This window comes from Staurois parvus, unplaced genomic scaffold, assembly GCF_062004578.1.
Source record: "Staurois parvus isolate SC_StPar_1 unplaced genomic scaffold, SC_StPar_1.0 ptg000025l, whole genome shotgun sequence".
Taxonomy (NCBI): domain Eukaryota; kingdom Metazoa; phylum Chordata; class Amphibia; order Anura; family Ranidae; genus Staurois; species Staurois parvus.
In genome coordinates, this window is record NW_028317821.1 from 4,457,837 (window position 1) to 4,472,608 (window position 14,772).

Genomic DNA, 14,772 nt, shown 5'->3' on the forward strand with positions numbered 1-14,772 from the left:
CTATTGTTTAAAGGTACTCGAACACTTAACCTCTTTATTTCAAACACTGCCACAGAACAGCAATATAGCATTTCTTCTCAGTCACAGGTCTGGCATTGGGTAGTCAGCGGCTAGAAGCTGAGTATCTGTTGCTGCTACAGGGTGAGCTTCTGCATTGTAAGAATGACTGTAATTGCTTGCAGCTCTGATCAATTTATTTAACTGGAACAGTCCCCAGTGTTTTCACTGCCAACCAATCATACAATGCCCACCCTACTTCCTGTCCACCACTACTTTTTCACCATCCCTACCATTCTAATAACTGGCACCCCCCCCCTCCCCCTTTCCCAATGTACCATTTCTCTTTTAATACCCAGCCCACGATACTAACTAGATTCTCCCACCTATTCTTTCTCCATTTCTACTATTGCTGCAGGATTGGAGAAATTTTTTTCTGTATTTGAGTGTAGAACCTACAAGTGCTCAGGACTGGAATTCCTAGAATTCATTTCCACACAAAAAAAACAAAATAAAAAGTATGATGTCCTCCTAAAAATCTATACCTGACCCTTAATCCTTCTTCATGCCAAGCCACATTCGATCAATGTGGGGGGTGCCTTGCCAGGTGGGACCCCCGGAAAAGCATTTTGTCCCCATGTGGGCGAGGAAAGGAGCCTCATAGCCACTACCTCCCCCAACATGAATAAGTATGGAGTACATAAAAATCCCCCAAAAAGTCTCTCATTGTAAATCTATTATCACTCAATCCTGACGGTACTCATAACTGAATGACAGCTCCTCAAGCTGTCATCAGCTATATAAGGGAAGGAGCGAGGATGGTTATGACATTATTGGCCAAATATTTGCTTAAGAGATGGGGATTCCTGGAGATGTCAGTGGTTTCTAGGGACACCATGGGTGCAAGCATCCATGGCTTCCTTAGAAAACAGTGATAGCAGAAGCTGTCATATACAGAAGTTGCAGAAATACAGCTTCTGCATATCATTTTTGGCTCCCGAGGAACAATCGTCTCATCCCTGAAAGTGAAAAGGGTTTGAATCTAGGTCTACCAAATGATCTATGTGGTCAATGACAGAACTTTTTGTAATGATCCCTATAAGACAGTTTTAAGTAAACAACCTAAGGAGCACATCCACACCCAATTTAAACTAGTCACTTATATTTTTACAGCAGCAAAAAGGGTAATCGCTCATTTGTGAAAACCAAGACTGTGCCTTTCGATGCATTGGGTCTCACAAGTCATGTTCTGCAAGAAACTAACTCAGACAAAAAAGATATGATGGCAAAATTTGGAAGGTGTAGGAACATAGATTGAGTTCTGTTTACTGAAGATCATGGCCTTCAAACCATTTAGGTTCCTTCCCCTTATATTCTAACCTCCTCATGGAAAAAATAGGACCATCCCTCACCTTTTTTTCATTCATTTTTTCCTCCCCTTTGTTTTTTTACTTTCGCCCTCTTACAGTGATTAGGAATACCCAGACTTCAACCGCTATCCCCTTCCTCCAACTGCCATACTTTATCCCTTTTTCCAAAAAAATGTGGTAGGAACCATTTAAACTAGATACTTCTTCTCTTTACAACAGACCATACATGGATTGAAATTTGACTGGTTCAGCAGAACTGTCCGAATTGCAATTCATATATGGGCAGGGAGGTTGTACAGAAGTCGATCTACTGATCAACTTCTATACAACCATTTCGACAGCAATGCAGGCTAGAGCTGGCAGTGGTGATCAGGGTATTCTGACAGTGGGGAAATCTCCCTGCTGTCAGAATACAATAGCTCAGCAAGAGTGATTCCCTTATCCACCTCATATGTGTGGATAGAGGAATCGGGTCAGTTTTTTTCATTTTAACGCTCTGGTTGAACAAAAAAAAATGGCTAATATATGGGATGCCTAAGACTATTCCATCTCTATAATTGTTACAGTATAAAATGTATTGTGTACAAGCTTTTTCTGCTTTGTACTGTGGTTTAACATGCTATATTGGATACCTTCAACTGCCATTATGCTTTTGCTGAGTTTCCAATGTGTCCCTGTGCCTTTAAGGAGGATTGAGCTACCTGCAGGCAAGCCTGCCCTCAATTTCTCCACTGCTATATGTGCTCCAACTTGGAGACTCTCAAAACCATAGAGTTAGGACTGCAGTATACAAGGTACTGTGGCTTTCACATATACTTGCATATGTGTGCAACTAAAACCTTTTTTAACATGACCTGATAGATGGGGCTAAGTTGGTTTAATTTGTGCTTTTACCTTTTTTTTTTTTTTTTTTTTTTTAAACAAAATGTCCTTTGATAAACAAATAAAAAGTTATTGAACGAACAAGATAAGGTCTAAAATGACAATGCTATATAATTTTTTGGTATTATTTTATTTATATATAAATATTATTTTTTACATTATTTTCAGTATTAAAAATAATAATGAAATGACAGTTATGAAATACAAAAAAAAGAAAAATAGTAAACAAATAAGAAAACTGCAAAAAGCAAAAATTAAACATAGGTAAAGTAAGTATTAGTAGACTTTACTTAAGACCCATCTTTTTATCATGCATCTTTTAAATGACAGAGTAAGCCATTTGACAAAGAGGAGTAATACCAGTTCTGACACTTGAAATAAAAAAAAATCTTTGCAAGTATAAAATTATTTCACCTATCATTCTGATGTAAGACTGTATGCAATGACTGTGATTTTCTTGAGGGCATATGTCCTTCTTTTTGTTAAAGAGCTGACAGTGCTTTTGGTAGTCAAGAAAACGTGATCTGAAAAAGAGGTAAGTGAAGACTATATAGAAATGTCATCTTCATCTTATATATCCAACAGAAAAGTTACTAGTACATTAGAATGTCTTGCAAGTTGGCACAAAAAATCTGAAGACAATTAATTCTGCTATGAGTGCCAAGCCTGGATAATTTAAGTGGAAATTGTGTAATTTCTGTGCACACATACAGCATGTTGAACTATTATTGCAGTGTTGTGTGAGATGTTTCCATTTATAAATGTAGATTAGGCCCCATTCATATGGTCATAAAAAAAATGGATTTACAACCATTTTTTAAGGAATTGAATGCGACTGCATTGTTTTCAATGGGGACATTCAAACAGATGTGTAAAAATGCACTGCATCCAGATCCGTAACACAGAATCCAAAAATGTGCATCTGAGGACATGTGTATACACGTATGCTACTGAAAAAAGAACAGGATCATTTTATGCATTCTGTTCACTGATCATTACGCAGTAAGTGCTGTCAGCCCTGTCTGAGTTTGCATTCCCTGGACTTCAGAACACCTCCCTCTCTCATCAGCTCCATAACAAAGGGAGGGCGGTGTTCTGCATTTCAAGAGAAAAACAGGGCAGGGCTATAACACTGGTTGGGATTTTCGTGCAGCAGAGACAGTGTGTTGGCTGTTTAAAAGTGTCAGGAGCACACCACTTTCTGACCGATGAACAGGTATTTTTTTTTTTTGTACTTATATTCATGTATTGCAAGTACTGAAGTTTTTTTAAATTCTGCCGTAACATACAGTACACTTTATTGCTCACTAATATATTTTATTAGCTACATAGCAAGTTCTTTGTTTCCACCGACTCGTAGATTTGCATTGGGAGAAGAAGCAGTAAGCCACATCCATTGTGTAGCACTGTGAAGATGCAGCAGTCTCTATACACATACACTATATTGCCAAAAGTATTGGCCTTTACATGCACATGAACTTTAATGGCATCCCAATCTTAGTCCGTAGGGTTCAATATTGAGTTGGCCCATCCTTTGTAGCTATAACAACTTCAGCTCTTCTGGGAAGGCTGTCCACAAGGTTTAGGAGTGTGTCTATATGGGAATGTTTGACCATTCTTCCAGAAGCATATTTGTGAGGTCAGGCACTGATGTCGGATGAGAAGACCTGGCTCGCAGTCTCCGCTCTAATTCATCCAAAATGTGTTCTATTGGGTTGAGGTCAGGACTCTGTAGAGGCAAGTCAAGTTCCTGCACCCCAAACTCACTCATCCATGTCTTTATGGACCTTGCTTTGTGCACTGGTGTGCAGCCATGTTGGAACAGGAAGGGGCCATCCCCAAACTGCTCCCACAAAGTTGGGAGTATGAAATAGTCCAAAATGTCTTGGTATGCTGACACCAAGAGTTCAATTCACTGGAACTAAGAGGCCAAGCCCAACCTCTGAAAAACAATCCCACACCATAATCCCCCTTCCACCAATCCTAACACTTGGCACAATGCAGTCAGGCAAGTACGGTTTGCACTTAGTGATGTAAGGCTTGGATGCAGCTGCTGGGCCATGGAAATCCATTCCATGAAGTTCTCTGGGCAATGTTGTTGTGCTAATCTGAAGGCCACACGAAGTTTGGAGGTCTTTAGCTATTGACTCTGTAGACAGTTGGCGACTTCTGAGCACTGTGCGCTTCATCATGCGCTGACCCCATGCGCTGACCCCATCTTGTCGTGGCCCAACACTTGGGTTGCTGTTGGTCCCAGTTGCTTCCACTTTGTTATAATACCACTAACAGCTGAGTGTGGAATATTTAGTAGCAAGTAAATTTCATAGATGGACTTATTACACAGGTGGCAACCTATCACGGTACCATGCTTGACTTCACTGAGCTCCTGAGAGCGACCCATTCTTTCACAAATGTTTGTAGGAGCATGTAGTCTGCATGCCTAGGTGCTTGGCCATTGAGGTGATTGGAACACCTGAATCCAATGATTTGGAGGGGTGTACCAATACTTTTGGCAATATAGTGTATATAATTAAAAATTATACATTGGAACTAGCTTTTTTTCCCCTTTTTTTTAAGGTAAATGCGATATTTCCTTTGTAAACCAATGCATGCCATATGATTTATTTGGCCAAATTCAGCTACATGGCAATAAACAGTACATCTACTGACATGTCCCTGGATAAATTCAGTTGGCCAGTCTGGTTTTATGAAGCCAATTACTATTTTTCCCCAAAGACAATAGTGGAACCTGGAGTGTCTGCATATCATATGGATGATGCACACTTGTGCTATATACAAATTTCTGTGTATATTGGTTTCATTATATTGGCTCATTTGATGGGGAAGAGTGACAGTCAGTTGTGTAGGAGCCCAAGTCTCCTACTCTCTTCAAGTTTGACCACAATGTTATCTGCTGCAAACTCACACAATGTTATTATTTCTTATTAATATAATTCTCAACTCACTTGCATAAAGTATTTCTCAGGCAGGTGTCACGAAGCTCCAGGCAGTTTTTCTTGAACTTTTCCTCAAAAGAACATTTAGGTACAATGTTCTTTCGCCTACGTTCTGCACAGTTTCTTTCCTGGTTACACTGGCAAAATAAAATTCTCTTTGTAAATTCCATTGGCACTTTTTTAAAGAATTCTCGGAGATAATGGTGACATTTTTGTTGGTCACAGGAGCCGTTGGGATGCATGCTTGCACAGTGCATTACATAATCACTCCTGTATCTGGAGCACCTGGGATTGGAACTGCAAATATTTGCTTCTTTCAAACAATCATTTGTCTCGCTGTATTTGTCAGACTCTGGAAAGAAAGAGGGAAAACTGCTATAGACCATTATGGATGAGTAGAAAATGCTAAAAGCACCAAAGCTGATTTAAAATGTTGTGCAAGAAATGAACAAAAATTCTACACCAAACATTATAAAGTGCATTAACTTTTCATTAACATACTGTAATATATTAATTTGTTTCAATATTGGTATTTGCATATGTACAGTATATCAGGGGGAGTGCAGATGCATCAGTAAGACCCTGGAATATTACAATTCTCTGTCTCATCCCTCTCTCTTTTGATCAGTTCTAACTGCCTAGTTCAGAGTTTGGGGGCTTTGTCTGTCCTCCTCTTTGAACAACATCCTGCTCTCTGCAAAAGGTGCAGGGCATGGTGCTGAATAAATTAATGTAGCTCCTCCCAGTCCTGCTCTGCATCTTTCCATTTGTGATATCACTTCCTCTGCTTTTATTCCCTCTCTCTAGCACAGGGGTCTCCAAACTATGGCTGCTACAAGATTTTATCTAGGCTACGGCAACTCCGGCTGGCTGCAGTGGATGCACCTGTTTGCTTATCATAACATAAGTATCTGCATCAACTGCCAGCTAGGCACTTCTGTAAGGGACTCTGCAGGACATTTCCAGATGTAATCTCAAACCATGCAGAGCTTATTACTAATGTTCATTAAAAAGAACATCTGGGTTGCATGACCAAACCATGATTTAATTTATTGATAGCTGTAAACAACAAGCATATACGGGAAAAATAAAAATGCTCAACTTTAAGAGAGCTCATTTTCCCAGCCTTCGAGCTGCTCTCCATGACTTAGACTGGATGGGATTATTGGCATCAATGAACACAACACAGAAATGGGAGTTCTCCAAAAAGACTGTATATGAACACACTGCAAAATATATTCCCCTGGGCAACAAATCAAAGCTATGTGGCTTATGGCCAAAGTTAAAAAAAGCTATAAATAATAAGAAAAGAGCTTTTATTAAATATAAAAATGAAGGAATGCTATCATCGTTTAAACATTACAAAGAATATATCAGAATATGTAAAAAGGAAATCAAGGTCGCACAAAATTGAAAATTAACAAAAGAGTGCAAAAGATAGCAGGACAAACCCCCAAAAACTCTTCAAATATATTAGTAGAAATAAGCTCAGGTTTGAGCATGTAGGCCCTTTACAAAATAATCTAGAGTGGGTGAATGGGGACAAAGAGAAGGCAAATTTATTAAATACCTTCTTCAGCTCTGTGTATACAAAGGAGCTCTTGTCCACAATGGGCATGGTATTGACACAGTCCCAGATGATCCACATTGGATCACAACTTATATGATCCAGAAATATTTAGACAGAATAAAGGTGAATAAAGCACCTGGAACGGATGGCATACATCCACAAGTCCTTAAAGAATTGAGCTCCGTCATTTCAAAGCTATTGTTCTTTATTTTTAAGGACTCTTTAATGACTGGCATAGTACCACTGGGTTGGTGTAAGACCAATGTGATGTCTATATTTAAAAAGGGGTCAAAATCTTTACCAAGTAATTATAGACCTGTTAGTTTAACATCTCTAGTTGGGAAGATACTGGAGAGTTTAATAAAAGACAACATAGATGAGTTCTTGCTGAAAAAAAATATTTTAAGCAACAGACAGTATGGATTCATAAAAGACAGAAGTTGGCAAACAAATCCGATTCTTTTTATGAGGAGGTGAGCAAAACCTTAGACAGTGGCTGTGGACGCGGCCTACTTGGATTTTGCAAAAGCGTTTGACACAGTTCCCCACACACGGCTAATGTGTAAGATAAAGTCTACGGCTTGGAAAAAATCAGTATTTAAATGGATAGAAAACTGGCTAAAAGATCGTATGGTGGAAGAAGGATCTGAGAGTTCTGGTAGATCACAAGCTTAATAATGGCATGCAATGCCAAGCTGTGGTTTCTAAAGTGAGCAAAATCCTCTCTTGTATTAAAAGGGGTATAGACTCCAGAGAGAGAGAGATATCCAGGGAATATCCAATTGCCTCTTGGGGGATCAGGAAGGATTTTTTTTCCTCTGCAGGAGCAAATTAGATCATGCTTTGCTGGGTTTTTTTGCCTTCCTCTGGATCAACTGTGGGTATAGGATTATAACTTTTTTTTTTTGGCTGAACTGGATGGACTTTTTTCAGCCAGACTAACTATGTAACTATGTAAGGGCAGACTCTGCTGGGCACTCTCAGATGTAAGGAGGGACTCTTGGCTACTCCCGGATGGAAGGGGGAGTTACATTTTATTAATTCATGGATAAAATGGTTTCTTTTTTAGCCCTGGAATATTTGTAAAATATAGAATTTGGCTCTCGTCATGAAAAGTTTGAAGATCCCAGTTCTTGCAGAAGAAGGAAAGAAGTAAGAAAAGGCAAGAAGGTGGGTGGCAGTTTAAGGACACCACTCAAAGTAGAAAAACGTTATGAAGCAAATTGATTGTTTAAAGATTGGGAAGTAGAAAAAAACACTAATAACAATTACACAAGGGCTAAATAGTCCACCAAATGTGGGATCCTTCCTACACATTTGGTGGACCTGTCCAGTTATTCTTGATTACTGGCAGAAGGTACATGAACAGGTCATCAAGGTGACAGGTGAGTCATTGAATTTTGCTCCTCTACACTATAACACACGAACGTTGCAAAGCTACAAGAAATCTTTGGAGGTTCACATGATTAATGTGACCAGGATGTGTATACTTGCCCATTGGCTTAATACTCACCCTCCAGGCTTATAGGATTAGTTTATTAGGCTGAATAGAATGAAAGACATGAAGTAGTTCATCCATGCATCACAAGATAGAATGACAAGCTTTACCACAACTTGGGCTTGCTGGATCCACTTCAAGAGCACGGATCCAGACAAACAGATCATGCTACACTAAACATCAGGGGCGCTGCCTGGGGAGCATTTTTATGCTCATGCTTAGGGTCTGATGAGAGCGGTGTTTTTGGGGAGGAGTGGGGATTGGAAGGGGTGGCGCTATGTCTCTGGAGATACTGAATCTAAAGTCATAGAGCATGTCCCAGATTGTACCCGACCTTATAGATTATAGACATCTGCTGATTTGGCGTGGGGCCCTGGGTGGTGGTCTCCTCAGAGAGAGAGGTTGTTTTTCTCTTTTTCCTGGTTATTTAGTTTTCTTGTCTCTGACTCGCCTTTGGGTGTTCCACTTCTTTACCTCCTTCCCCAAACAACCTGTTGCCACCCCCCCACCACCTTTTTTGATGTTTTGTCTCCAGACAGTATATGCCTTAAGCGAGGTTAGTGTTGTGATATATCGGGATTGGGTGGGGGATTACAGGCTGTGTATAGGTTGGATTACAAAGGCACTCACTAGCATGTGGGGCATGAATAAGTAGAGAGGTGCATAGGTACTATGTACGTTGGATACAATGCCTGGATGGAAGGTTTTTCCTTCTTTTCTCTGGTTGTACTCCAGAAATATCCTTTACCTTGGTATGTAAAGACATGATGTGTATACAGTCTGTGGGTGCAAGACACCCTTATTTGTTTTGTTTTTGCTTTTTTATTTTTTTCTTTCCCTTTCTCTTTGTTATTCATTATTATTATTATACAGTATTTATAAAGCGCCGATAGTTCGCTCAGCGATGTACATTACAAAGGGGGACAGAACAATAACAATACAATACAAAACATGAGGGGATTGAGGGCCCTGCTCTTTTGAGCTTACAATGGTTGTATTGTATAGGTAGTTATGTTTCATCACACATTGTGATGTCTTTTTGTACAGTCTTGATTTTTTCCAGATAAAAACATTATTGAATTTAAAAAAAGTCACCCTCTATATTCATCCAAAAAAACTTTCATTCCAGTTTTTGAACCAATCTACCAGAATATTTCAAACCGTTGTCTCTGGAAAACTGTTCCACAGTGTGGTGGCTTTACACTAAAAAACCCTTTCTACAGTTTGACATAATGGGGTACACCTACTAAAACTGGTGTAGCTGGGCATGGCAGGCAATCAACGTCTAACTTCAGCTTGTTCAATCAGGTTTTGGCAATAAAACCTGGAAGCTGATTGGTTTCTATGTGGAGCTGCACCAGATTTTGCACTCTCCAGTTTTAGTAAATAACCCCCAATGTTTCTTTTTCTTTTTTGTGGTAACCTTAGAATAAACCACCTTTTAATTAATTTCCTTTATTAACCATTTACATCTTTCTATAAATATATATTTAGTTTTAATATATATTATATTAGTCTTAGGTCATAACTGAAGTCATGGTTTTTATTAATTTAGTTTCTCTTCTATGTACTCTTTCCAATTCCCAAGCATCCTTTTGTAAACCAATGCCCAAAAATGTACCAAATTTATAGAAAAGGCCACACTAATATTTTGTAAAGGTACTAAACAATATCCATGGCTTTAATCTAAATTATTTTGTTTTACAAGAAAGTATCTCATCACATGAGAAGTGATATATTGGTATAACAGTAAATGTAAGATCTGCACATACACCAACATACTACTCTATCAATTAATTAGCCCCAAAATGTGTAAGCTTACATTTATTTACAAGGAACCTCTTTTGTCACTTGCTTGCCCAAAAACCCAGAACCAGTTTGTTTAGATCACTTTGTAAGCTAGAACATCTTCTATGGATCATATTATACTACAGAGCATTGTGTTGTCTGCAAACATATAAATAGCTAAAAGTAGCTAGAAGAATTCCACAGGACTAGAGACAAAACATTAAAAAAAAAGGTGAGGGGGGGGAGCGGGCTATGATATTGAAGATGTTTGACTACTCATCCAAGTGACTTCTTGAATTCAAATAAGTGTCAGGAACAATTCCCAACATTTATAGTAGACAAGTCATATTAAAGTGGAACTAAAGATAAAAAATTAAAAGAAATGCGAACAGACATTTTTTTTTTATTGCAGAAGAGACATGCATCATTTCTTCTGCAATAAAAATATGCTTACCTCCCTGTTTGCAATCCTCTGCAAACTGTACATGGAGCTGCACATGCACCTGGATGAATTATACCTCACATGCACATGTGCAGTATAATTCATCCAGGTGCATGTGCAGCTCCATGTACATTCTGCAGAGGATTGCAAACAGGGAGGTAAGCCTATTTTTATTGCAGAAGGGGTATTATCATCACGCTCCAGCCAATCAAAACAGTCAAAGACCGGCACTCAGAAGGAAATGCTGGAACCGTCAAGGGACCTTGTGGGCGTTGGACTGTTGAAGCATAGGTGAGTATTCATGCCTTTTTTTCCATTATTTTTCCAGTCATCATGGTGGTATGTCAAGTGCCAAGGCACATGCTGGCCCTGGGAAAGTTTGTGAAAATGTTTTTTTAATTTATATAATCCAGTTATCATGGTGAGGGGAAGCTTTATTCTAAGGGCCCATTCACACCAGCGGGCACACATTAGGGTGCATTGTACACACTGCAATGTGTTCTTACAGCTCAAAGTTGTTTTTTTTTTACTTTATTTAACTTTCACATTTTCTCATTCTTATATGGCTACATGCACAACAGCAGGTTGCAATGAGCGTTGTAATCTGTTGTGCTCTGTGTTGCAAAAAATGCAGATAGTCTACATTTTTATGTAATGTACACCAACACGTGTATGGTGTGAAGAGGGAAAAGAAAATAGAAAACTATTTTTTTCTCAGTGTCCTTGAGTTAGGAGTGCCTTGATCAACTGGGGTGAATGAGCCCTAAGTTCTTTACATTTATTACTTATAGGAATTATTTGTATACTATATTTACCTAAGATTGACACTTACACTGCCTCATGTATTTGTGCGTGCATTGGGTTGTGAAAGAGATAATACACAGTAATTTCTGCAAGTCACTTGTGAAAACCAGAATATATATGTTCACAGGTCAGGTTTGCTGACTTGTTCTCACTACACCTAGATAAATGTATTCAGAAGCTACACTACTTCAATTATTTGTGATCCATTTATGATGACACCACAGAAATATTCATGAATGGTTTCTGGCATTGAAGAAACTCAATCATACATACATTATTTATTTGCATCCACAAAAATAGGGTGTGGACTTATAATATATTTAAGAACTATCTTCTCCTAACAGTTCATGATGTTTCAACCTGTGATGAGTGCAGTGCATAAGATATGACTCTTGCAGAAACTGAATAAAAAGATATGCATCACAAATGCCGTTCTTTTTTTCAGTCCTGATCTACAGTGCAGAAAGCCGACAAGGTGAATGTAAACAATGTAATGTTTATGCTGATCCTAGCCTGTGAGGACAGCTCTCAAAGTACAGGCATAGAAAAGGTAAAGCTAATAGCTTCTAGTTATAAGGTTGCTTGGTATTCCTTTGCATATCAAAAGAGCTGACATGGTTTAAGAGTAGTTATCCCTTAAACTTACACTGATTTATCACAGGCATGCTGTAATTCATTTCCATTTTTGACCATACACTGATTTAAGTTGGCTGTGCCAAAGTGACAGTTACGGACGTAAAAAAATGTGCACAGTTCAACTTGTGAAAAGTTAAAATGTTGCAACATCAACCTCTTTTTTCATAAGGTTGTGAAGTGACATGATTTCCATGTAAGTGTGGGGGTGCAGGGTGATGTGCTCATAAGTATAGTGACCTGGACCAAAGAGGTGAAGAAGACTGAACCCTATAGAAAATTAACATGTGAGAACACTCTATTCAAAGCACCTTCTGACCAAATAATTCACTTCCCATTACTGAAAATGACAGCAGTACATCGACCTGTATGATATACTGTTTGTGTGAAATATTTATTTATATTGCAAAAAAAACAACTAAATCTTCAACTCTTGCAGTGCGTCAATAAAAAAAATATTTAACGTGACCTATAATTTCCTCCGTAGACACACTCTCGCCTTGATGGATGGGCCTTTAAATTTTAAAAGGTCCAATTTTGACCATACACTGATTTAAGTTGGTTGTGCCAAAGGGACAGTTACGAATGTAAGAAAATGTGCACATTTCAAATTGTGAAAAGTGACATATGGTTTCCATGTAAATGTGGGGGTGCAGGGTGATGTGCCCATATGTATAGTGACCTGGACCAAAGACTTGAAAAAGACTGAACCCTATAGAAAATTAACATGTGTGAGAACACTCTATTCAAAGCACCTTCTGACCAAATAATTAACTTCCCATTGCTGAAAATGACAGCAGTACATCGACCTGTATGATATATTGTCTGTGTGAAATATGTATTTATATTGCAAAAAAAAACAACTAAATCTTCAACTCTTGCAGTGTGTCAATCAAAAAAAAATCTAACGTGTCCTATAATTTCCTACATGGACATGCTCTCACCTTGATGGATGGGCCTTTAAATTTGAAAAGGTCCAATAAAGGCATTCTCCACTTTATGCTGGAAATGGTTTTTAGCAGATATCACTCACTCATGAATCCTTTCTTTTTCAGAAGATAAAATGTTAAAATGCTCAATCAAATTTAGTTGTTTCTTTATTTGACTCACTATGTCATTTGATCGTATATGATTTTTTCACATGAATGCATGGTTTGTTGTGGAAAGGTTTGTGAGGACACAGCCAATCAAAACATTATTTGAAGCACCATTTTAAAGACCCAACATCCCAGCGCCTTGTGGGGATTGATTATTATTGTCCCCATTGGCAGGGGAGCAATTTCAGGAGGATGATTTCCAGGCATTAAACCCAGTGGATTTCTAACTTGAAAACCTTTACTCCATGGGGTCTGAATGTGGACTGCGACATAAATTGTTTTAATAATGGTTAGTGTTCCAGGCTTTCTTCCTTCCTTTTCCCCCTTTTTTGCTTCATTTTTTATATATATTTTATGGAATTTTCTTGTTTTGAATTTATGCTATTGTTTTTAATGTTTACCTGTACATTTATGGTGTGTTTACTGTAAAGGATAAGTGACAGAGCCAGTATTTAATCATTAATTTTTTTTGCTATATTAAAGACACTAGAGTGTGCATGATTTTTTTCATTTTTAATATCTTTAAATTTTATTATAAATATTATTTTATTTGCTGCATCTGTTATGGTGACACTATATCAACGATGATTCCACCAAGTATTAATCCTTGGGATTGTTCTCTGGTGTGGCTTATGGCTTTTCCTGCAGTGTAATTAGTGATTGTGATCAGCTGTGGCTCTTTTCTCTATATATATTGCAGACATCGCTGCCCAATCTTCTTTCCCTGACAATGAGAATTTTGTGGAAACGCATTGGGTGCAGCTTGTGGCCAGTGACCTTCTCGTACACAATGGTGGAAGTTCAGGTGGTGCCATCTTTTTTTCTGTCAATGCAAGTTATTGATTTCCACATGTACCATAAGTGCATAAGCAAAATAAATTTTATCCTGCTTTTATTGGTTACACTATAAGGTTCTGTTCTTCCTCTTTTATAAAATACTTACCATTTGATTCTGATGTGGAGCAGAAAGGGAACCTGTTTGGTGGAGCTATAGTACAAATGTGATGATAGCATAGGACACTGACTGAAGGGAAATCATGGCGTATGGCTGTGGGTCAGATGAGCTCATTTGCCTTAGATCAAATCTTTCTGGTAAGAAGTGTGTGTATCCTGGTGGTGTGGATTTTTTCACAACACTTGGCTTCTTTTGGGATTTTCAAGCGATTATGATTACATACAATTGATTTAAACGTCACTTTAAGAGACTTTATTTCACTTTGGTGGATTCTATTGGATTTTTTCCTCATCTAAGTGTATGTAGATTGCTTTATTATTATATTTAAAAGATGTTGTAATTATGTTATTTAAAGAGTATTGTAACATATGATTCAGATTTACAGTTGTAGAATTTTGACTCATAGGGAATAGAAATAGGTGAAACACTAGTCATTTATTTATTTACTGAGGTGATTCACATCATCATAGGTGCTAGTAGGTATGTATTAGGGGGGAACGTGGTGCAAAGTTACTGACAAAAGATATTTAGCTATACGACTACTAGTGATAGCTGAATCTGAATAGTCAGTTCACTCATTTTTCTCCTAAATATTTCTCCAATCTTTGGAGAAAAATGTAATTCAGGAATTCAGATAATCATGATCCATGAACTCTTTAATTCTATTAAGACTGGACACATTTCCTTGTATACCTGCATGGAGTTTGCATGCTCCTCTTGTGCTAGTGTAGGTACTTTGCTTCCCCCCTCACATTCCAAAGACATGCTAGTAGGTTAAT

At 38.1% G+C, this 14,772-nt stretch overlaps 1 protein-coding gene across 2 annotated transcripts in view; it reads right to left on the reverse strand.

Annotated features, from left to right (window-relative positions):
* GFRA3 (GDNF family receptor alpha 3) overlaps nt 1-14,772 on the reverse strand; it is an 84,385-nt gene that overhangs the window by 12,130 nt on the left and 57,483 nt on the right. For both annotated transcript variants that reach the window (XM_089693979.1, XM_089693973.1), the window contains exons 4-5: nt 5,216-5,558; nt 2,664-2,773 (exon numbers count right to left, since the gene is read on the reverse strand). In XM_089693979.1, the coding sequence (XP_089550105.1) occupies nt 2,664-2,773; nt 5,216-5,558 (453 nt within the window). The remainder of the gene's footprint in view (nt 1-2,663; nt 2,774-5,215; nt 5,559-14,772) is intronic.